Below are 25739 nucleotides of genomic sequence, written 5' to 3' on the forward strand. Positions count from 1 at the left end.
AGATACAATAGCACCGTCAAAGAGGCATTTAGACAGACACATGAACAGGCAGGGAATGAAGGGATACACAATATGCAGGCAGGTATGCAGTTTAAATTGGAATCATGGTCAGCACAGATATGGTGGGCTGAAGGGCCTGTTCCTGTACTGTAGCCTTTTGTGTTCTATAGGTGATGCTGCTGAGGCACATCATGCAGATGTGAAGCAGGAGGAACTGCTGCTGGCCTGTCAGTCGGTAGTCCTGATGGAACAGATTGACTGAAATGCAGCTGATAGTTTTGTCATCTGTGCATGAAATGAATCAGTACAAAAGTCTTAAACAACTGTTCTATTATTTTATTTGATTCCTGACTTTAGGTACAAATTCCCCACAAGTTGCCATTACAAAGCTGCCACTGAGAGGGCATGATGTAACAATACACATTTAGTACAACACATTTCAAGTTGCTGACAGATTTTAGCACCCATTTCTGTAAATGTTTCCCTCTGCCACAAAATAAAAGCAATAGTGTCAGGAACCTGTTTTTAAAAATGGGTTTAATGCTGAAATTCATTAACAGCAAAAATGTTCCTCTACTGAAACAATGTTGATTTTACATTTTTTACAGTATTAGACTGCAGCAATGTAACTTCTGCATCCAAAGCTGTGATTTGACTTGCCCGGAACCTTCAGCCACACAATAGTGCACAACCCTCCAAAATAAATACAAAAGATATAAATGAAATGTGCTGCAGAAAGATTCATGCCCTGTTTATACACAACCAAAAGCAACTTTAAGAACAGTTACTGGCTGGCAGGCTCACAGTTATATTTTTTTCATTATTTACAGCGTGGTAACAGGCCCTTCCAGCCCAACAAGTCCACGCCGCCCATTTTAAACCCAAATTAACCTACCCGTACATATATAAATTATGAAAACTCTATTAGCTCAAACATTATTACACACTCAGGTAGATAAATTGAAATGATAGGCAAGGATGTCACATCTGATTTGAGAATTGAGGGGATTTGGTTTAATTAATGAATCCATGATGTTGTTAGTACAATATGCCTTTGTGCAGCACACTAGTTCAGAATGACAATGTGATCAGATGATGCAAAAGCAAACTTCACACATACACTCTGCCAATACACTTTCAAAAAATATTAACTTGATGAAAGATATGGCATTTTATTGACATACAAACATGTGAAATATTGTACAGAATTCTACATTTGGATTTCTCGTGCTGCTTTTATCTGTCCACCCTCCCACTTTCCCGTTTATTAACTCTCTCTTAAATAAGGCAACACATATTGGAGTGGCAAAGATAAACAAATCTTTCAGATGGTTAACAGAAGAATAATTCGAAAGCACTGAATGAGAATATGAATTAAAGGCCACATAAGACAGGATTGGGCTCATACTGTGTTGTACAACTTTTATTTTTGTATCTACATGCGGAAGTGTCACTCACATTACAAACAAAACCATTTTGACCAGAACAAAATGATGCTGGAATAGTCAGAAACTTAACTCAGGATAACAACCGTCCCCTTGTTCCCAATTTATTTTTCGTTTAACGTGCCTGTTTATCTGTTCACTGACCTCTGGCTGCACACAAAACAAAGATGTGTGGAACGGGAACAATGCAGATGTACGTTAAAAAAGATAAAGGTGGTTCACACACTTGAATCACTAAACTCTGCGCCAAAATATAATACTTCAAAAACTTTAGTTAAGCTGAGTTGATCCTGAACAGCAGAGTCCACACATTTGTGTAAAACAGTCTAGTTAAAACCACAACTACACAATGGAACCAGAAGTCGACGTTTTGTTCATATAGAGGTCCAACTGGTGTAACTGGGTTCCCTTCTGATCCAAATGTAATTTTTAGCAAATACAATTTAAACCAGATGGATACAAAGATGTACAGTTTCATTACATCCTGGGTAACTGTAAATGACTAATCCTTGATGCAGAAGAAAAATGAAAGTAGAATCCAAATAAAAAGTACCAATGTACGACACCCAAATGAATATCTTCCCCATCACCTGTCCGTGTATTAGTTCCCAGCCTCTGTAAAATAGCTTCAATCTGATAGAAACACTGGACTGAAGGTAGGCAGTTAATCTAGGTGTTTTAATGCATTCTACCCCCACCCCCAATTCAACTATAGAGTTCTCCAACATAAACTGAACCCAAGATCCGTGCTCCCAATTCCACACCACATGGGGATAGACAGAGGAACACAGTTACATCTACAGCTGTGTTGCAGAGAAAATCTCACCGATTTTAACCCTTCTAAAATAGAAAAGAATCTTTCTGGTTTAAGTAGTTTCCATTTATTCCCATTATAGCATCTAAGCAAGGACGGCGAATGGAACACGTGGCCTTATTGGTGTTGAATGTTAGAGTAACAGTGGAGAATTCAAGAACACTAATGGTTCCTAAAACAGTACTGGAATTGGTCAACAGCACGAGTTTTTCCTCTATATTTATTCTTGATTCTAGATTCTAGCTTAACTGCACACCTTTTTAACCAGTGCATAAATACTTATATTTTGTAACAAGAAAATAAGGATTTCATGCAGATACAGAAATTTACAAATAAAAACTGCCTTATAAAGACTGTGGACACTCAAACATTGGCTGCTGTGGTCTATAACAGCATGGTAGATGGCCTTTCAAGGAATTTCTTGAACTCAGCTAACCACTGGGCACCAACTGCTCCATCCACAACACGATGGTCACAACTCAGGGTCACTGCCATCACGTTGGCAACATCAAACCTACAGAACAAGAATGGTCAGGGTTTAAAACGCACATTTTCTTTGATGCTTCATATAACCCCTTTTAAAGAACCTGACTCAGCTGAACAGCACAAAGCAATAGAAAGGATTCACGGACAAAGTTCATTAATCAAACAGAAATCAATTACTCTTAGATAAATAAAACAGAAAATGCTGAAAATACTCAGCAGATCAAGCAACATCTGTGCAGACAGGAAGAGAGTTAATATGACTTTTTGCCAGAACTCTAATGAAAGTATTTCCACATTTTCTGATTTTACCGAAGATTTAGGCAGTCAGTCTCTTTTCCAGGGTAGAAGTGTCAACAGCCAGAGGACATGCATTCAAGGTGAGAGGGGGAAAGTTTAAGGGAGACGTGTGTGTTTTTTTTTGGTGGGTGCCTGGAACGGCTGCCAGGGGTGGTGGTGGAAGCAGATACAATAATGGTGTTTAATAGACTGTTAGACACGTGGACAGGCGGGGAGTGGAGGGATGTGGATCATGTGCAGGCAGAAGAGATTTAGGTTAATTTGGCATCGTATTTGGTACAGACATCGTGGGCCGAAGGGCCTGTTCCTGTGCTGGACTGATCTACATTTCCAGCATATGCAGTGATTTTTTTCAGTTTTCAATTCCTGTCTGACTTTATTGTATTTAAAAGTCCAGTCAACTTCTACATCAGAATGTACACAATAGTTGTGTAGATTCCCAGATTACACAATAGTTGCAGAGTAAAACAAGTCTTATGATTCAATAATATATACACATACTGTAATATAGAAAATGTTTTGATAACGTTAGTTTAAGTATATTACCTACCCCCTCTCGTTTTCTGCAGGAAGCAGTTTCCGTTCAGACCCACCAACAGCTAGAATGCACGCTTGAGGTGGGTTGATAATGGCCGAGAAGTTCTTTATACCGTACATTCCCAGGTTCGATATTGTAAAAGTCCCACCCTAATGCCAAGGAAGAAAATAGTGGGTTAATAGCAAGTGCCTACTCTTACATAAGTGACAAAAATTGTGACTCCAGTTTTCTCATCAGAAATCAGTTTAATTACAGAAAGGCCGACATACCCTTATACCACAACAGACCAATTGCTTGCTGCATCTACGTGTTGATATACTTGTACCCAAATACCAACACCGTACCCCTGTCTCTGAACAGCCTTGCCCAAGTCTTCCCATTTATCTTTCATTTTTTTTAAAAACACATCAGAACATTAGGTACCAAAAATGCAACAGACACAATGAATTATTCTTTCCAAAGATTAATCCATACCTGAAACTCATGGGGTTGAAGTTTTCCTTCACGAGCTTTTTCAGCGAGAGATTTGACATCATTGCTGATGGAGGCCAGGCCTTTGATATGTGCGTTAAACACAATGGGAGTTATCAGGCCGACAGGAGTACTTACAGCCACACTGACATCCACAACGTGGTTCCTGATGGGAAATGGACAGAAATAGTCTACTTCATCTTCTTCCATCAGTCAAGGAAGATTTCTGTCCCATTGAGTCCATCACAAATCGATGGGTAAGTAGTTACCGGTCAGTTAACCACAATGTTAATCAATCATGACTGACCAATGTTGCTAACGCACGCACATCTGAGAGACAGCATTGCAGCTGCTGCTCTCTATATGGCTGGTGGGAGAAGTGCTCACATCCTCTCCTGGAAGAGCAGGGGAGCAAGCCCAGGTACTTTCCAAACCAGTCTTTAATATGCACAGGGCCATTTACTGGGCTATTGTGGTCAGAGGAAAGCTGAACAATTCCCAGGGAAGCTGTTTTGCTGAACCTGGGTTTAGGCCTATTGATCAGCAAACTCAGGAGCAGTCTACTTTCACTCAGCCCATTTCAGTGTGAATGCTGGGCACAAACTGTATTCTACTCTACTTTCAATACTAGACAGGGCTGAATTTGGTGTCCACCATGGCTCAGCCTGTCCTCTACCTTTGAACACTTACTCATTTTTTTTTACCGCCACTGCAACAGTCACTTAGGTCTCTATAAAGAGAACAACTCACTGAAGAGCACAGAGATATTCCAGGACAATTCTGCCTTGTTGGTTTTGAACTTGCCTGATAAAGCTTCAACATTTCTCAAGCAGACTGGCCTAATTGGTTCTACAGAAGTAGCATAAACTGAGGCTCATTCTTGTGAACAAGAATCACAGCCAGAATTATTTAGACAGATTGCTGATGTTCCAAACTCACAGCTTGATGATTCTACTTCATTGCCTTTCCCCCTTAAGGCCACAAACAGGAAAGTGAGTACCGAGCATTACGAGCTGGAACCGTTTTAGTCTCTAACTGCCATCCCTTAAAATAATATTTTCCGTTCAATTTTTGGTACGTTGTGGAATTCACATCAGAGGAAGGCAGCAGTAAATCTCCGCGTTGGGAATGTTCTTTTGAATTTTATTTCAAATGGTTCACACACTGGTAACACACTAGCTTTCAAATGAAGTCAACTTTCTTCAAATAAAACAATCAATCATATTGTAGACACCTGAATCTGCTACTCACTGTCTGATAACTGTGTCCTGCCAGGAGGAATTTGCTTCTGGAACCTTTAGGCACGCCAAAGCAGAAGCCTTTATGAGAAAATCATTCACTGACAGTTTAATGTTTTCCGATTTAATTTCCTATAAATAAAAAAGGAAAAAATTATGAACAACTTCCCAGGATTAATCATAAAACAACAATTTGCATAAAATTCTCATTTGTACTGAACAGTGATTTTTATCCAACAAACCAGCAATGGCACTGAGTGCAGGTAACATCTATTACATACTGTCCAGAATAAACAGTTTGATGCTGACTGCAGACAAGTGGATAATCTTTAAAACCCACATTCAGGTCTGGATGCGAGTTGGGACACATGTCCACACTTGGGAGGCTGGCACAGTGTAAATAAGCAACCAATGCAATGTCCGAAACACTGGTGGTAAACACCTTGGAAATGCACCAGCACCCAAACGCTTAGCTCGTGGTTTTGGCCACAGCCCAAAGAGGATGGTTCCAGGCAACAATGTTGGTAACTGCCCTTTCCCTTGTGAACAAATATGCTGCAGAGATTAGTGAGCAATAAAAAGGAATACTGTCCAAATTATTTGTAAAAACTTGATGTGCAATATGTTCTACACTCTGCTTTTGCAGTTGCAGACATACCTCATTCAGTTGTTTCCTTAGCTCCAGAATCCTATCCATGTTGACATCTATGGAGAGGTAATAATGAGGGATGCTCTGTTTGGACTGCATTAGACGCTGGGCTATAACCTGAAGTGAAACACAAATGAGGGAGTTACAGATAGGAAAATGAAGGAGTGAAATGTTAGCCTTCTTCAGTGCATTGATCACTGTGTCAGTACTTTACCTTCCGTATGTTGCTGATGGGGATGTCTGTGAAGGTTCCAGTGGGGATAGCTGCTACACTTGGAGCAGCTACAGTTGGAGCCTACAAATGACAAGAAAAACACTTCAATATTTTATACCATCTGGTAGCCACAATAGCAGCAGCTAAAATCTACTCTGAAATTCCTGTGTTTTGCATGCGTCCAAAATGCACTCACTATAAGAACATACGAGCCAGGAACTGCAGTGTGCCCCTCGTGACTGCTTTGCATTCATTAACATCATGGTGATCCTAGGCCTCAGTGACACTTTCCTTTACGAAACCCATATCCATTAATTCGCTTAAAACCTGAAAATCTATTGATCTCTATCACGAATATACACACCCAAAGCCTAAACATCGCCCTTAGGCAGAGATTCCAAAGATTCACGACCTTCTGCATGAAGAAACTTCTGCTCACCTGAACATTCAGAGAATGTGACACCTCGTTCTGGACACCAAACATCAACTCCAAATCTACACTGTCAAGACGTTTAAGAATTTTTTTGCATTTCAATAAAGTCACCTCTCATTCTTCTAAACTCAAGACAGCGTAAGTCTACACTATTTCAATTCTCTGCCTGACCCACCATTCCAAGAATCAACCTGCTGAACTTCACTGCACTCTCTCGATTGCAAGTATCCTTCAGTAAGACCAGACTTGTCCACAATTATCAAAATGGAGTTTCACCAGATCCCTATATAAATGGAACAAGATACGTCAACACAAATCCTTTTCCAATAAAGTCCCACATACAGTTTTGCTTCCTATCTGACTGCTGCTCTGGCATGCTAGGTTTCCATGAACACCAACACTTTTCAATCTTTTTAAAATATTCCATACTTTTCTATCAATTAAAAAAAAAATGATTCTATCTTCTGTAGCCTTGCCCATGAACTTGATTTGTCTGAAGTCACCCTGATCCCATCAAAGACCACACTGGCACCCAGCTTTGTGTCACTAGCGACCTTAGACATATTACAGTTGATGTATGAGGGGATCATTGACAGACACTATAGACAGCAGGTCCTCAGCACCCACCCCTGTGGCACCTCACTGGCCATCGCCTCCCAACCCAAAAATGACCCATTAATTTCTAGTTCTGTTAACCAATCCTCAGTGCATGCCGATATACTAACCCAATACCATCCGCTCTAATGCTGTTGAGAAGTACTAATTCTTTAAACGTTGATCATTCCTTGTTAATTGTCATATTATTTTACAGTTTCCAATATGGAGCTTAAGGTAAAGGAACCCTAAGGAGACAGTGATCATAATATGATAGAATTCACCCTGCAGTTTGAGAGGGAGAAGCTAAAATCGGATGTATCGGTGTTACAGTTGAGTAAAGGTAACTACAGAGGCCTGAGAGAGGAGCTGGCCAGTCGATTGGAAGGGGACCCCAGCAGCAATGGCAGGAGTTTCTGGGAGTAATTCGGAAGACGCAGGATCAGTTCATCCCAAAGCAGCAGCAGCATTCTAAAGGGAGGATGAGGCAACCGTGGCTGACAAGGGAAGTCAGAGACAGCGTAGAAGCAAAAGAGAGGGCATACAATATTGCAAAAATTAGCAGGAAGCTAAAGGATTGGGAAGCTTCTAAAAACCAAAAGGCAACTCAAAAAGCAATAAAGGGAGAAAAGATGAAATATGATGGTAAGTTAGCCAATAATATAAAAAAGGATATCAAAAGTTTTTTCAGATATATAAAGAGTAAAAGAGGCAAGAGTGGACATCGGACTGCTGGAAAATGATGCTGGAGGTAGGGGAACAAAGAAATGGCAGACGAACTGAATAAGTATTTTGCGTCAGTCTTCACTGTGGAAGACACCAACATGCCAGAAATTTGAGAGAGCCAGGGGGCAGAAGTGAGCGTAATCGCCATTACTAAGGAGGTGGTGCTTGGGAGGTTGCCAGTTCTGAAGGTAGATAAGTCACCTGGACTGGATGGACAACACCCCAGCTTTCTTAAAGAGGCAGCTGAAGAGATTGTGGAGGCATTAGTAGTGATCTTCCAATAATCACTAGATTGAGGAATGGTTCCGGAGGACTGGAAAAATCACAAACATCACTCCACTCTATGAGGAGGAAGGGAGATAAACGACAGGAAATTATCGGCCAGTTAGCCTGACTTCAGTGGTGGGTGAGAGGTTAGAGTCCATTATGAAGGATGAGGTTTCGGGGTACTTGAGAGCACTGATAAAATAGTCAGCATTGTTTCCTTAAGGGGAGACCTTGCCTGACAAACCTGTTGGAATTGTTTGAGGAAGTAACAGGCAGGAAAGATAAAAGAGAGTCAGTGGGTGTTGTTTACTTGGATTTTCAGAAGGCCTTTGACAAGGTGCCGCACATGAGGCTGCTAAATAAGATAGGAGCCCATGGCATTACAGGAAAGGTACCAGCATGGATAGAAGATTGGCTGACTGGCAGAAGGCAAAGAGTGGGGATAAAGGGGGCCTTTTCTGATTGTCTGCTGGTGACTAGTGGTGTTCCCCAGGGGTCAGTGTTGGGTCCGCTACTTTTCCCATTATATGTTAATGATCTGGATGATGGAATTGATAGTTTTGTGGCCAAGTTTGCAGATGATACAAAGATAGGAGGAGGGGCAGGTAGTGTTGAGGAAGCAGGGAGTCTGCAGAAGGACTTGGACAGGTTGGGAGAATGGGCAAAGAAGTGGCAGATGGAATACAGCGTAGGGAAGTGTACGGTCATGCAGTTTGGTAGGAGGAAAGGCAGAGACAACTTTCTAAATGGGCAGTGAATTGAGAAATCAGAGGTGCACAGGGACTTGGGATGCCTAGTGCAGGATTCCCTAAAGGTTAACTTGTCAGTTGAGTTGGTAGTAAGGAAGGCAAACGCAATGTTAGAATTCATTTCGAGAGGACTAGAATATAAAAGCAAGGATGTAATGCTGAAGCTTTATAAGGCTTTGGTCAGACCACATTTGGAGTATTGTGAACAGTTTTGGGCCCCATATCTAGCATTGGAGACAGTCCAGAGGAGGTTTACAAGAATGACCCTGGGAATTTGGAGTATTGTGAACAGTTTTGGGCCCCATATCTAGCATTGGAGACAGTCCAGAGGAGGTTTACAAGAATGACCCTGGGAATGAAAGGGTTAACATGAGGAGCGTTTGATGTCTCTGGGCCTGTACTCACTGGAGTTTAGAAGGATGAGGGGGATCTCATTGAAACCTACCGAATATTGAAAGGCCTGGATAGAGTGGACGTGGAGAGGATGTTTCTAGTGGCGGGAGAGTCTAGGACCAGAGGGCACAGCCTCAGAATAGAAGGACGTCCCTTTAGAACAGAGATGAGGAGGAATTTCTTTAGCCAGAGGGTGGTGAACCTGTGGAATTCATTGCCACAGATGGCTGTGGAGGCCAAGTCATTGGGTATACTTAAAGCAAAGGTTGATAGGTTCTTGATTAGTAAGGGCATCAAAGGTTACGGGAAGAAGGCAGGAGAATGGGGTTGAGAGGGAAAAATAAATCGGCCATGATCGAATGGTAGTGCAGACTCGATGGGCCGAATGTCCTAATTCTGCTCCTATGCGTTACGGTTGACCAGGTTATTAATTAACCAATTCTCATTACACAATACCAACTCGAAAGTAACCTGTTACCTCTTGATTTTCAGATTAATGTAGAGAAGCCAACATCTTGTCCATTCCTGCTCATCTAGTATTCCCAATCTGGATGTAATGTTGCCCATATTACCTGTTGCACGATGCCGTCATTTCCTGCATCACCAGCTGGGAGCCCATGGGTTACACCCACCCAGCTTCCCTGCCCCTGCTGCTACTCAGCTCAAAGCAATCCCGTTCCTTGATTTTCTAATGACTTGTGACATCAGTCCACCGACCTTGATGCCATCAGATACCATGCCTTTCATTTTGTCTTTTTATCATTTTTCCTTGTTCTGTTTGGTTAGGATGGGCGGGGAGGACAGGGGTTTGTGGTTTATGTTTATACGTGGTGTTGCTTCCTTACAGGCTCTGGTTATTAATACCCATTTAGCTAGATCTTACAGAGCAGGATAAAATGTCGACACAACATTGTGGGCCACAGGACCTGTACTGTGCTGTAATGTTCTATGTTCTAGCTGTCAGAGCTATAAGCACACAAAACAGGCCCCTTGGCCCAATTCATTCATGCCAGCCAAGTTGCCTAAACTGAGCTGATCCCATTTGCCTGTGTTTGGCCCATATCCCTCTAAACCTTTCCTATCCATGTACCTGTCCAAATCTCTTTCATATGTTGTAATGGTACCCGCCTCTACCACTTCCTCCGGCAGCTCGGTCCGTACACAGACCATTGAGTTGAAGTTCTCGAGCTGCAGAAATTTGCTGCAAATGTGGTTGCCATGGATCCCAATGGTTTCCATTAACCCCACATATCTCAGCTGTAACACATCACATCCCCTTTAAATATTAGTACTCTGAAAATCTCAGCCAGTCTGAAAATCTCAGAGTCTTTGGGTAGGTTATGATGGCCTCTCTCCCGTCCCATCACCTTACTGCCTCTAATCCTATCATTTCTACCAGTGATTGTCGATGATACGCCACATTCCTCAATTCATTCCTAACCACCTTACGGGAAGTACATTAGTGACTGATGGAACTGTGAAAATATTCTTCAATTTCTTGCAGAACCTGCTAAAAGTTTGATAACTTAAGTAAATAGCTATTCTGGTAAATATTAAACTCCTATTATACACTCATCAAAAATTGACTGGCTGGAAAATCAATTTACTTCATTTTTCTTTCATGCACTTTCTTACATGAATATCGTGAAAGCTTGAAAGCTTCATAGTTGTTTAGACCTTTAGGGAAAAAAAAACAAGATTCTTAAATGCCATTTTGTAGTCCCAATGCAGAAAAATATATTGCCTTAACTTCTCCACTAAATGTAGTTCAAGTTGCTATTGTGTAATTAGTCTCTGCCATCCATTTGTCATTGTACACTAAAACATCAGGATTTACAAAGTTGCTGAAACAACAGAATTGAATGTCACAAAGGCTGCCACAAATTCAAAAACTCACATTTCTACTCTTCTCCTTAATAATCAAATTCTTGAAAAGTTGCAACCCAATCTCGAATATTTCGGTTTCTGGAATCAATAGCCAAACGTATCCCATGACCCCTCTATCTTGATAAAGGAATTACTTACTCCTTTACAGCTGATAGAGTAAGATTACTCAGAGATTCTAAAATGCCGAGCTTGAAAAGCATAAACCACACTGGGAAAGTTTCCCAGAGCAGATTACAACAAATCTCAATATAACTGTTATCAGTAAAATAATTTGCTTTGAGAGTTACAGATCTGGAAATGGGCACAGTTGCTTCTAATTTGGAACGACTTTGAACTCACTGGTTCTCTCTTCGAAGGCACGAAAGAATCAACATCTTTTTTCCTGATCTGGCCATCCGGTCCAGTGCCTAAAGAAAATAGATTCAATTTAGAATGACCTGAATGAAGGTTCACGCTGCATTTTCTGTTCCAAGGAGGTATGAACTTTACTGATCCTTAGTTTTAATTACAGTTCAACTTGTTCCAACTGTATTTTTGCAAATATATAAACTTCAATTGCTTTTTCCTAGCTCCATTCTAAAGTAATTAGGTCACAATATTAAAATAATAAAGAACAGTTTATAAGAAAAAAATCCCATATTTTTAAAGATTTTTAGATGTAAGGAAATTTATATAGTACCTAAAATCCAAAACATTTCAAAGCATTTCACTTTATTATTTTGAAATTCAGTTACTGTTATGCAAACAAATGGGGATAAATACAATGCAAATAAATTTATCCAAATAAATACAATGAATTTATTTTTGGCAGTTTAAGATGAAAATTATTGACCAAGGCACCTACAGTGATCACACTTCTTCAGGAAGCACCAAAGCATCTTCCATTTTAATGGGGTGACAAGGATTTTACTTAACATCTTAACTATAAGGGTGAACCTTACTCATTTCATTGGTGCACCCTCAAGCCAAATTATAGAGTGGCCTGAACCCACAAACTACTGGTCTTCAGGCAAGAATGTTATGAACGGGGCTGCGTTTTTGGTAGAGACGAGTGTTGTGACAGTTAAATTGTTTTATATTCCAGTAAATACTAACCACAGTGTTGTAAACCAAAAGTAAAGTGCAACATACCTTTTATTTGTTGGAGGTTAATGCCTTTTTCAGCTGCCAGTTTCTTTGCCAGAGGACTGGCAAAGATTCGACCTTTGGGATCTCTGGGAGTGGGTGGGGCAGATGTGGGTGGTGCTGCCACAGGCTGCTGTGTGACAGGGAGAGCCTGCAACACATTTCAAGAGATAGCTGAACAAACTTAAATGCAATTATCCTTTTAAACAATTCACTGTACAGTATAGGTTACTATGTATGATGTTAGGGAACAATATCCCACAAAGTCAACCAAAACCTCTTATTTACTTTATGAACACATCAGTGAATGTGCCACTTTACCAATCAGGCACAACCAAAGTTGCAGAGGACGAGGTCTCAGCACAAAATCTTCCCATCTTTATTTCCATAAAAATAAATGTAACCACAGAAAAATGCAGCACTGAATGTTAAATAGATGAGACGTTAATTTGAGTCAACGTTTCAACATCAGGCACTTAAACCAGACGTAAAACTTTTACTGGAAATGCTGAAGTTGGGTAGAGAAAGGCCAAGCCATTAAACAAAGTTCAAACGCTGATTTCATTAGCAGTTGTATGAGGGTTACTGGAAATGACTTTATCTGTCTCAGACTGGATAAGACCAAATGAACCAAAATCCCTGTATCTGACTTCAGTGCAATGATGTTGCTCACATGGATGGCAGGTGAGAGAACCTCATTTCACAATGGTTACAAAACCCCAGCAGTTATAGCCAAGGTTCAGACATAAATGTTGGGTGCAAGGGATTGCTGGGGTCCTGACAGATTGAGGTACACTGGCCACAGGAGAGGTAGCAGATGGCTAGAAAACAGAAAATGGGGTACTATTGTTCAAGAAGGCAGTGGGGATAAGCTAGGTAATCACAGGCCTGTGAATCTAACATGAATGGCAGGGAAATTATTGAAAAAAACTAAGGAACAGTTTTCTGAGGAAGGTGAGGAACAGTCAGACCCTTAACAGTGTTGATGAGCAGATGGATCTTGGGGTCCATGTTCATATCTCCCTGAAAGTAGCTACACAGGTTGATAGGGTGGTAAAGGTGGCGTACGGCATGCTTGCCTTTATTAGTCGAGGCATTGAGTTCAAGAGTCAGGAAGTTATGCTGCAGTTGGAGGAGCGGAGTCGACGACATAATAATGCTCTTTGTTCATCGAGAAATATCAGTCCAGTTTTTTTTCTTTTGAAACTTTTTTTTAGTTTGTTTCGTTTTATTACTTAAATTTTTTTTTCGATTTGGGTTTTTTTAATATAATTAATCTTTTTCTTTCTCCTTTTGATTTTTTTTTGTAATACATTCATTTACCAGGAAACCGTGGGGCCTAGAATATAGCTTTTATTCTTTATGACTATATATGTCATGATTGTCCTCCCAACCTCTTTGTATTACGTGTATAATTACCGATGTTATATGTATTAATCTGTATTAATTTGAAAATTAATAAAAAGATTGAAAAAGAAAAAAGGAAGTTATGCTGCAGCTTCATAAAACTCTGGTCAGGCCACATCTGGAGCATTGCATTCAATTCTGGTCACCCTATTGTAGGAAGGATATTGAAGCTTTGGAGAGGGTGCAGAAGAGGTTTACCAGGATGTCTCCTGGATAGAGGGCATGGGCTACAAGGAGAGGTTGAACAAACTTGGGTTGTTTTCTCTGGAGTAGCAGAGGCTGAGGGGAGACCTGATAGAGGTTTATAACAGGGATAGGGTCTCCCTTGTCCTCATGTTTCCTCCCACTAGCCTACGTATCCAACACATCATTCGCTCCACTCCCACTGAGGTTTATAAGATTATGAAAAGCATAGACAGACAGCCAGTAATTTTTTCCCAGGGTTGAAATGTCTAATACCAGAGGGCATGCACATAAGGTGAGGGGGGGACGTGCAAAGGAGATGTGCGGGGCAAGTATTTTTTTTTAAACACAGAGAGTGGTGGGTGCCTGGACTGCACTGCCAGGGGTGGGGGTGGAGGCAGATACAATAGGGGTGTTTAAGAGGCTCTTAGATAGGCACATGTGTGGGAAACAGTAGAATATGGACACTGTAGGCAGAAGGGATTAGTTTACTACTTTAATTGGTTCGACACAACATCATGGGTCAAAGGGCCTGTTCCTGTGCTGACCAATGTCTCCTTATAACTGAAACACTCCCTCCCAGGCAAGATCCTAATGGATCTCCTCTGCATCCTCTCCAGTGTAAACATGAGGCAACCAGAACTGTACACAGTAACAGGATTATTCTGCATTTGGAAAGGCAGGGGTTAATTGATGATAATCAGCATGGCTTTGTCGCATGACATCCTGTCGGGACTGATTTAACTGAATTTTTTGAAGAAGTAACAAACTAAATTGCTGAGGGCAGTGAGGGTGATGTACTCTACACTGACTTCAGTAAGACCTTTGACAACATCCCACAAGGGAAAATGGCCCAAATGGTTACAGCCCATGGAATCCAGAAGTTGGCAAACTGGATGCAAAAGAGAGTTGTTTTTATGAATGGATGTCTGTGACCTGTGGTCTACCCCAGGGATTGGTGCCGGGGCCCTTACTGTTTGCTTTATACACTAACAATTTGGGTATGAATAGTAAGCTTGCAGACAGCACAAAAATCAGTGTTGTTGATGGTGAAGAGGTTAATCGTAGGTTACAGAGTAGCACTGATCAGTTGGTAAGGTGGCAGAGCAATGGCAGATGGTATTTAATCCTGGCAAGTGTGAAGTGATGCACTTTGGGAAGACTAAAAGGTCAACAAAACACAATGAATGGAGGGGCCTGAGGGAGTAGAGAGGAGTTGAGAGACCTTAGTGTACAAGTCAAAGGATCTCGGAAAGTGGCAGAACAGGTAGATAAGGTGGTGAAAGCAGCACATGGGATACTTGTCTTCATTAGCCAGGACATCAAAGAGCAGAGAGGTTATGGTACAACTTCATAAATCATTGGTTAGAGCACAGCTGGAGTACTGTGTACAGTTCTGGTTGCCTCGTATTTACACTGGAGAGGATACAGAGGAGATCCATTAGGATCTTGCCTGGGAAGGAGTGTTTCAGTTATAAGGAGACATTGGTCAGGCTGAGTTTGTTTCCCTTGAAGCAGAGGAGGCTGAGTGGGAACCTGCTGGTGGTATAGAACATCATGAGGGACACACAGGGTAGAGGGTAGGAAACCTTTCAACACAACGTGCCCAAAAGGGCATAGGTTTAGGGTAATGGGTAAAAGGTTTAGGGGGGATCTAAGAACTTTTTCAGCCAGAGAGGGGGTGGAATATGGAACACACTGCCTGACTAGGTGGTGAAGGCAGAAACTCACACAAATTTCAGTAAGTATCCAGACAAGCACCTGTATCACCAAGGTATGGAAAGCTATAAGTGCTCATAAATGGAACAGGTATAGATGGGGACTTGGTGGTCCACATGGACATGGTGGGCATTTCCGAGCTGTGTGGATCTATGAAAACGCATTCTTACTGAAGGTGGAGGTTGCGGCTTCATATCAGCGACTCCAGTTTCTACATAGTCAGCGAATGCTGCAACGTCCGACTCCTTCTCCACAATGATGCACAGCGGTGTCCCAAGGGGAATGTCCCTGGTACCCTCAGCTACTAGGATCTTGGCCAAATAACCTTCTTCCATTATTTCAAAACCTAAGGAGACAATGGGATAGAGGACTATATTAAACCTTGCTCCTGTAGGTTCCGCCTTTTAGATAGTCACAGTGCATTACAGAATCCATAACATCCTGGAAACACTATGTACTTATCATATTTAAACTATGCTACCAAACTAAGCAGCTGATGTGGAAATTATTGAATATTTTCAAAAATGTTTTCTTATTCATATAGGGGACATGGCCAATCCAACAATTTAGCACTTCATGCTCTTGAACTGAATGCCTTACTAAGAGTTAAGAGTCAACCAGCACATTGCTGCATTGGTCTGAAGACTCACACGGGCCAAACGAGCTTCTGATGACAGATCTCTTTCCGTGAGGGTCACCAGTGAACATGTTGGATTTTTACCCAATTTGGTAGATTAGTGACCACCATGACATTTCCATTTCAAATCTTTTAAATTTAATTAACCAAACTGAAATTCCCCAAACTCCCTGTACAAACATCAACAGATAAAACACTTCTGTGATCCTGCCCCAGACGCTGCCCATCAGTGTGGACACCTACAGCAGCATTGTAAATGTACAGTACGATGGTACCAGAATCACCATTTTAGGACGGTGCAAACAAGCTGGCATGAATTCAGCTTACAAAACTAAGATGAACCGTCTTCTGATTTACAGCGGTTTGTTGTACAGTTCTCTTAAATGCAAAGTTTATCTAATGTCAGTACTCACCTATCGTAGCTTTGTCTGTTTCAATCTCTGCTATGAGGTCACCTTCACGCAGCTTCTCCCCAACCCTTTTCTCCCATCTCTGGATGGTACCCATTGTCATGGTTGGGGAAAGAGCAGGCAGGGAAATCTGCAAACAGACAGCATAATCTGGCTTCATTTTCCACCCAAGTTTCAAAATTTAGACTCATTAAAACAGTGCAATGTTTCAAATCACATCTTTCTCTGAAGCCATGCTATTCTGCAAACAGCTGAAGTTTAAATTTGCAACATTTGTAATTAAAATGACTTAATAAAGTCAGACCACAAATTTGAAGATTAATGTTGAGATGAACAGATGGTCTCCTTTTCTTAACGTTATTCTGCATGCAATTGTCAGTGTGCAGCCTATTGCAGGGAGAAGACAGATTGAAGTTCTGTGTACCATAAAATATTACCCGCCACATTTCCCCCAACTTACTACCTCAAGTAGTACTGAGATCGCTCACTCTAGACTTGACCAGTCCAACTGCCGGCAAGCCTCCTGCATTCTACCCTTGTAAGTCTGACAAATCCTAACTGAGACCAAGCTTGGACATCCATCACCTACAACATTAAGCAGCATCCCAGTTTCAAAATTCTCACCTTTGCCTTTAACCATTTCATGTTCTGATCTCCGAACTCCTCCAATGGAATCACACAGCACAGGAACAGGCCTTAGCCCACCAAGTCCATACCCACCTCAAGCAACAATCCCATTTCATTCTATATTCCCATCAACAACCCCTCCCCCACCCCACAGATTCCACCATCACCTCCAGGGGCAATTTACAATGGCCAGTTCACCTGCCTAGAACTGGGATCACTGGAGCTGTCAGCCAGCAGCTCTACTAACTGCACCACTGTGACTTAAGCTACCAAGAACTTAGTTCTGGAATTCCCTCCGTAAACCTAATTCGCTTTCCTTACTTAAGATGAAATCTACCTGCTTAACCATGATTCTGGTCACCTATCCTAGTATCTCCTTTTCTGGCATTGCTTGAAGCATTTTGGGAAATTTTATCACATTTAAAGGTGTTAGATAAATGCACCTTACTATTGCCATTTTAATAAGTTCCCTTTAAATGTATTTCTTCTCTTAAGATTTACTAAACTTTGCAATATGCAAGTCAGAATCCATCTAGACCCACTTGTTCCAAGTAAAACCCAGGCCAACAAGTCACAGCCTTTAAAATGCCAAAGGCATTTTTTTTACCATATTGTTTTGGACCCAAGTCGCTTGCAAAGAACATCAATAACCAATTAATTCAGAGAGTTTGATGATCAGCTCACATTTCTGTTTGTGCTCACCTTCATGTGGGAAGGGTAGGAACTGCCTGGAGCTTTTGGTGGAGCTGAGGGTGTGGTAGGTGCTGCAGGAGCTGCTGGGGTCTGCGGAGCAGAAGCTGCTGCCACTGTCTCTGGAGTGTAATCCTTAAATGCTTTAATATCTTCCAAACTAATCGATACAAATGATAAAGAAAAAAAAATCAAAAAAACCCAGCAGATCCTGGAAAGCTGAAATAAAAAAACCAAAAAATGCTGGAGAAAGTCAGGCAGCATCTGCAGAACGAGATCAATTCACATTTCAGGTCTGGGACCCTTCATCAGAACGGGACCTGTCATCAGGAACGGAGTCCCAGATCTGAAACACTAACAGCTTCCCTTACCACAGATGCTGCCTGACACGAGTTTCCCAGCATTTTCTGTTTTTATTTCAGATGATAGAAAAGTGATTTAAATATTTTTCAAACTTTAATAGCAGTGTGCACAGTATATAGTCTAGACTAAAATCAACAAAGATACAAAAAAAAAGCAGGTTAAACCCACAGGTTCAGTCAAGCCCATCCTGCCTGGACATGGTATGGGTTTGGACACCACCTGTCATTGTTTCATCACCTGGATATGAATTAGAGCAAAACAGCAAGATACCAATTTAAGAAAAACTGGGAAATTTCTGTTCAGCTCTTGGCAAATAGTCAAGTTCCAAACAACTGGAACAAGTGGGAGTCACTCAAAAGTGAAATAATGAAAGTTCAGGGCAAATGCGTTCCAAAAAGGGCAAAAAGTGTGGACAGCAAGTCCAAGGAACTCTGGATTCTGACAGAGAGCTGGAGGAAGGAAATAAAAGGAAGCATGTAGTAGGTAGAGAGAACTGAATACAGGGGAATCCTTTCAGGAACAGAGAAAGAGTAGTAGGGTATATATAGAAGTTAGGAGGGCAAATACAGGGCTTGAAATATCACTGGTGGACAAGATTAAGGAAGATCCCATAGCATTTCACGAGTATATTAAGAGCAAGTTGGTAACCAGGGCCCATTAGAGACCAAAATGGCAATCAGTGTGTGGAGTCAGAGGACGTAGGTGAGGTCAAAACTGAATACTTCTCAAAGGACATTGTAGATGGATAATTCAGAGAGTATTTGGTGATGTGGGGGGGGGGGTGGCGGTGGGGGGTTGGCAGCACGGAAATAAGAGGTTTTAGATGTCTAACCGGAGGCCTGACATGCCCAGGGTGGGAAGCGTGGCAAGGACTTGAAAATGCTACTTCAAGTCATACAGCAGTTAATAAAATTTACTTATAGCAGTAAACAAGGCACACACAAGTACTGTGAGCAGGTGCAAAGAAACCAGGTATTGGTACAGGCAGAAGGAAAGTTATTTAAAATACTCACTTTTGAACTGTGATGCAAATGACCGTACCAAGTGGCACATCGCGTGTTCCTGCTGGCAATAGGATTTTTGCCATATAGCATTCTTCCAGGATCTCAAATCCAACTGTTGCTTTATCTGTTTCTACCTTTTGGAAACACATATCTATTTTAACACAGTGGAAATGTAAACCCAAGAATTCCCAGGGCCAGACAGATATGTTGTCTTGCTTGTTATATTCATAAATAGACCATAAAGCCCCTCCAACTGCTATTGTACAGATACATCTGTTCTGCCTTTCAACACTGTTCTGTGACATACAACTACATACCTGCTTTTACTCCATATCCTTGCCTTCGAGAAACAAAAATCTACGCATCAATTAGCGGTGAAAGATATTTGAAAGTTCTATCACCATCTGTGTGTAGAAGCATTTTCTAACACCACTCCCAAAGAGTCTGGGCCTAATTTTGAGACTGTGGCCCCAAGATTCAGATTCCCTAACCTGTGCAATAATTTCCAGCTATTAACTCCGTTAGCTGCCCATACATTTACAAGTTCAACAAAACTCCCAGCCCCTAACCTTCTGAATTCTAGGTAATACATCTATCCAATTTACAAGCCACTTTGGAGCACTGTTCTCAGAATCGCAACCTGATTGGTCTATCTCAGCCTTCCTGTAGGATAGTAAAGACATATTGAAATTACTTAAAATACACAGAGCAATCATTTTAGTGCAAAGTAGGCCGATATGTGAGATAAAGTAAAAATAAAAAATGAAATAAGGCTGCAGAACTGTATTATCTCTGTTTGCTTCAACTTTATAACTCAGATATTTTGATTTCTTGATCATGAATGATAGAGAAATGGGGAGCTATGTGGGAGGGAAGGGTTAGATAGATCTCAGAGCAGGATAAAATGTTGGCACAACATTGTGGGCCAAAGGGCCTGTACTGTGCTGTAATGTTCTCTACACATTTCTCAATTGATCAGAGAAACAAATGATCTGATATTAGTATAAACCTTTTAAAATAGCTACCAACAATAGTGAATTTTAGACTCGACTAGTTCAGGTTCCATTGAATGTTGGTTCCCCAGACAAACACTAATAAATCCCTGATTCAACAACAAGTGACAGAACTACATGGCCAATCTTTAATAATGTCGAAGGGAACAAGTACATCAATACAGGACTCCAGAATCCAATGTAAAAGCAGACATAAAGCAAAAAAAGCAAATGCTAGTAATCTAAAAGAAAAGCAAAAAATACTCAGGAGTTCAGCACACCCAAAGAGGGAGAAACAGAGTTAACAAATCAGGTCAATGAAGTGTCATTGGAACTTTGTAAAGCAGGTATTCAACACCAGTTTGATACACTCCACACAGAGCATCGTAAGAAAGTAACAACACTTTCCAAGGCATATTGAGAAAGTAGCGTTAATTCACTTACTTCTGCTATCAAATCTCCTTCATTTATTTTATCTCCTTCCTTCTTCTCCCATCGCGCTATGGTTCCCATTTGCATTGTTGGGGACAGGGCAGGCAACTGCACCTGAAATGATACAGCAAGTGTCACCCAGTCACAACACATCTGGTACTACAACTCTAAAGAGCAACTTCTTTCTAATGAGGTCTTAGTTTGTTACTGTTACTGCAAAAGGGTTTCAACCAATAAAAGGGAAAACAAGTTACAAAAAAAGTTATATGACTCAAAAGGTTTCAAGCTGAGTGAGTCTCTGTCAAGACTAGCTTTGAAAATATTTTGTATATTTCCAGTCATGTTTAAATCACTCTTGCAGTATTAGAGCATATCAGGCCAATAAAATGTGTCTTTGCACCTCATACATTTCCCTAAAAGACAATTCTGAGACAATAAAATGTTGCCACCAAAGAACAGGCATAGATAAGAGTTAACTTTTGCACTTTAGTTTTGACACCAGATAGGAGACAAAATAAACATCTCAATTTACACACCTCTGACCATCAGCAGTCAATGAGAATGTAGAGCAGTGGGTTAGTAATTACCCAGATGTGCTGCGCCCAAAACATAATGGCAATCACAGGACTCAGCATCAGTGTCAGATTTTATATCGCCACAGAAATCAAAAGTGGGAAATCTAAAATGAAAACATCTCGATGTAGTAGCTGGTGAACATTATTTGTAACTGCCGTGTGACTGTATTTACCTTCTCCAAGGTCTGTCCTGTCTGACCTCTATCACAGGCAACAAAAGCACAGTTGCTAATGCTCTAATCGTTGCCAAGTTCAGGAACAATAATTAGGAAGGAGCATTTGTACAAAGAATGCCAGACCTCGTTAAGAGAATCTAATCATGTTCTCTGGACAATCAACAACAGCCATCACTAACCCCACCTATTATCAATTTCCTGGGAGCCATCACTGCCCACAAACTGGCCCAGCCACGTAAATCCTGTGATGAGAGGAATGGGTTGGAGACCAGGTGATCTGCGGTGAGTTATTCAAGTCCTGACCCTCCAAACTCTTTCCACTGTCTACAAGCACAAAGAGCGTGAGGGGAAAATCCACGTTTGCTTGCGTGAATGCAACCACTATAACACTCACAGCTCCGACATCTTGGTCAGTATGGACGAGTCGGGCCAAAGGGCCTGTCTCCGTACTACATTACACTATCCAAGCAGTTTACTTGACTGTTAACTCTCCACTACATTGTACCTTCACTCCCCTTGCCACTAGTGGATCATGGAAGCAGAGTGTAAAATTCCCAAGATGTATTACAGCAATGCACAATGCTTCTTTGAACGAACTCCCTGACCAGCAATCCTATCACACAGGTGATGGGCAACAGGTGTACAAGGCTCCACCATCTCCTCATCCTCTCCAAATCACACACCACCTGAGTTGGAAGTACAATCGCCATTTCTATATTTTGCCAGAATAGGTCGTCAAACATTCTACCTACTGCCACTGCAGCAACTCAGTGTCACCTGGAATAGCTCGAGAATGTCGCACCTACATCAGATTTCATCCTTCAGCCTGCCACTTATGGGCCAGGATATCACTTCAAATGTCTCCTTAACCATGAAAAACACTGACACAAATTTGGCAAAATTGTGCCAGATACTTGCTGCTTCTTCAAATGGGACCCTAAACTTTCTGTTGCATCCCACTCTGACCTCTGTCTCTTTGGTCAACTGCCCATTTCCAGAGAAACACCAAGAGCAGCACTTCATTTTACTATTCAACATTCTGTAGTCCTTTGGCAACACTAACAACAACTTCAGATAACTTTAGTTCTATTCTTTAAAACAAGTAGGAGCCAGGATATAGGTGTACCGTGGTCCTTGGTTGAGGGGAAATTCAGTGAGAAAATGACACTCAGACGACGAGATTTTGTTCCAGTTTGAAACTTTTTTATTCCCCATTTTTGATGTGTCAAAAACTCTCTGTCAACTATTCACACATTTATCTTTTACACTTCTTAACAAGAGGTACCAGAAGACTGGAGGATAGCTAATCTCATCCCCTTATTCAAAAAAGGGTAGAGAGATAAGTCAAGAAATTACAGGCCAGTGAGTCTTCCATTAATAGTAGGGAAATTATTGGAAAAAGTTCTAAGGGACACGATTTATGTTCATTTGGAAAGGCAGGGACTTATTAGAAATCCACATAGACTTATGCAGAAATCCTGTCTCACAATCTGATTGAATTTCTCGAGGAGGTAACTAAGAAAATTGACAGAAGGCAGGGCAATAGATGCGGTTTACATGGATTTTAGCAAGGCTTTTGACAAAGTCCCGCACAGCAGGCTGGTCCAAAAGGTTAAGAGTGTGGGATCCAAAGTGTGTTGGCAAATTGGATCCAAGATTAGCTTGGTGATAGGAAGCAGAGGATAGTGGTTAAGGGGTGTTTTTCTGGCTGGAAGTCTGTAACCAGAGGTGTACCACAGGGATCGGTGCTGGGACCATATATATGTGTATACTGACAACACAAAAATTGGTGTAGTAGACAGTGAAGAAGGTTGTGGAAGGACACAGACGGACATGGATTAGATGGACAGTTGGGCAGAGCAGATGGAATTTAATCCAGACACATGAGGTAATGCATTTTGGGGTGTCAAATACCGACAGGACATATAGAGTAAATGACAGGGAACTCAGGAGTGTTGTCAGAATGTTGGAGTACAACTCCATAGCTCCCCGAAAATGGCACCGCAGGTGAACAGGGTGGTGAAGGCGGCATTCAGCATGCTACCTTTCACAAGCCAAGCCATTGAGTATGAGAGTTGGGATGTCATGATGCAGGTCTACAAAACATTGGTCAGGCCATAAAATTATGAGGCATAGATAAGGCAGATAGTTTTTTTTTTCTAGGTTGGGGGGAGTCTAAAACCAGAGGGCACAGGTTTATGGTGAGAGGGGGAGCAACTTGAAGGAGATCTGAGGGGCAAGTTTTAGTTAACTGGAACAAGCTGACGGAGAAGGCAGATAAAATTAGTGTTTAAAAAGGTATTTAGATGGGAAATTGGATAGGAAGGATAAGATATCTTTATTAGTCACATGCATATCGAAACACACAGTGAAATTTATCTTCTGTGTCATGTGTTCTGGGGGCAACCCGCAAGTGTCGCCACACTTCTGGCACCAACATAGCGTGCCCACAACTTCCTAACCTGCACGTCTTTGGAATGTGGGAGGAAACCCGAGCACCCGGAGGAAACCCACACAGACACGGGGAGAACGTACAAACTCCTTACAGACAGCAGCTGGAATTGAACCCGGGTCGCTGGCGCTGTAATAGCGTCACACTAACCGCTACAGGTCTGATGCGGGCAAGTAGGAATAGTGCAAACAGGCATCACAGTCAGCATGGATGAGTTGGGCCGAAGAGTCCGTCCTTATGCTGTACAATTCTGATTCTATTCTAGCAGTGTTGTTGGTGCATCAAGGTGGGGGTGAGCTGGCATCAAGAGATTATTTCCACAGAACGCAATTCCTAACACGATAAACTACGCCATTACTGCCCCAGGATCAAACAACTAACAGGACCACATCCCCGGGATGCAGCAACACAGTCATAACGAACACTCAGCAAGTGAGGCAGCAGCTGTGGAGGCAGACGGGGCGGCGGTGGCTCCACGGTCCTGCCCGGCCGGGGCAATCGGCCCGGGAGCTGACGACATTCACCGTGTCCTGAGACGCCCAGAGGCACCCCCCCCCCCCCCGTCACCCAGTCCCCACCCCCGGGGTCCCCCACCCCCGGGTCCCTGTCTCCCTCTCTGGGGTCTCCCCTCAACCCCCCCACGGGTCCCCACTGGCTTCCCCCCCTCCCATAGTCACCCCTGGGCTCTGCCCCCCAGGACCCACAGCCCCCCCCCCCGGGGTCCCACAGTCGCCCCCTTCCTGCTCCCCCCCCCCCCCGTCACCCAGTCCCCCACCCCCGGTACCCGCGTCCACCCCCCGGAGCCCCCCCCCAACCCCCCCCCACCCACCCACCCCGGGCGGGGACGAGCGCGCCCCCGGCTCCTCACCAGCTGATGCGCGGGCACGCTGTACCAGCGGGCCGGGGCCGCGCCGCTCCGCTGCCATCCCCGCGCGGGCCCGGCGCCCGGGCCCAGGCCCAGGCCCCGCCTGCCGGCCGCCGCCAGCCGGTAGCAGCAGCGGGCCTGGGCCTGGAGCTGGAGCCGGAGCCGGGCCCGGCACTCGGTCCCGGGCCGCAGCCGGACGCTCGGCCGGAGTCGGGCGGCCTGACGGAGCATCGCGGGTCCGGGCGTCTCCTCGGTGACCTCCGGCGGCCGGACGTGACGTCACCGACCGGCGCCCCCCGGCCGGGAGGAGGTACTGCACCTCCCGCTCAGGAGGCAGCTTCCGGTCCCGGCGCCGCCGTCACCTGACCCGCTGCCGCCGTCACCTGACCCGCTGCCGCCGTCACCTGACCCGCCGGCTGCGGACGCCTCGGGGGCCGCAGCTCATCCCTGACGGCCTCGGGGTCGGGGCGGCCTCGGGAGGGGCGGGGTACGGGGGGGGGAGGGGCGGGGTACGGGGGGGGGAGGGGCGGGGTACGGGGGGGGGAGGGGCGGGGTACGGGGGGGGGAGGGGCGGGGTACGGGGGGGGGGGAGGGGCGGGGTACGGGGGGGGGGGAGGGGCGGGGTACGGGGGGGGGGGAGGGGCGGGGTACGGGGTGGGGGGGAGGGTCGGGGTACGGGGGGGTACGGGGGGAGGGTCGGGGTACGGGGGGGAGGGTCGGGGTACGGGGGGGGAGGGTCGGGGTACGGGGGGGGGAGGGTCGGGGTACGGGGGGGTACGGGGGGAGGGTCGGGGTACGGGGGGGAGGGTCGGGGTACGGGGGGGGAGGGTCGGGGTACGGGGGGGGGGGAGGGTCGGGGTACGGGGGGGGAGGGCGAGAGC

At 43.5% G+C, this 25739-nt stretch overlaps 1 protein-coding gene across 1 annotated transcript; it reads right to left on the minus strand.

Annotated features, from left to right (window-relative positions):
* Positions 1 to 321: 321 nt before the first annotated feature.
* dlat (dihydrolipoamide S-acetyltransferase (E2 component of pyruvate dehydrogenase complex)) lies at positions 322 to 25202 on the minus strand. The gene is made up of 14 exons (XM_052039934.1): positions 24862 to 25202; positions 20803 to 20904; positions 19376 to 19500; positions 18012 to 18159; positions 16686 to 16812; positions 15806 to 15981; positions 12333 to 12477; positions 11541 to 11608; positions 6153 to 6233; positions 5948 to 6055; positions 5303 to 5421; positions 4055 to 4217; positions 3593 to 3729; positions 322 to 2773 (listed from the first exon to the last, which is right to left on the minus strand). Exons 1-14 carry the CDS (start codon positions 25087 to 25089, stop codon positions 2644 to 2646), a joined length of 1857 nt encoding a protein of 618 aa, XP_051895894.1. The 5' UTR covers positions 25090 to 25202; the 3' UTR covers positions 322 to 2643.
* Between the last annotated feature and the right edge of the window lie 537 nt (positions 25203 to 25739).

The sequence above is a fragment of the Pristis pectinata genome, chromosome 27, assembly GCF_009764475.1.
Source record: "Pristis pectinata isolate sPriPec2 chromosome 27, sPriPec2.1.pri, whole genome shotgun sequence".
NCBI lineage: Eukaryota > Metazoa > Chordata > Chondrichthyes > Rhinopristiformes > Pristidae > Pristis > Pristis pectinata.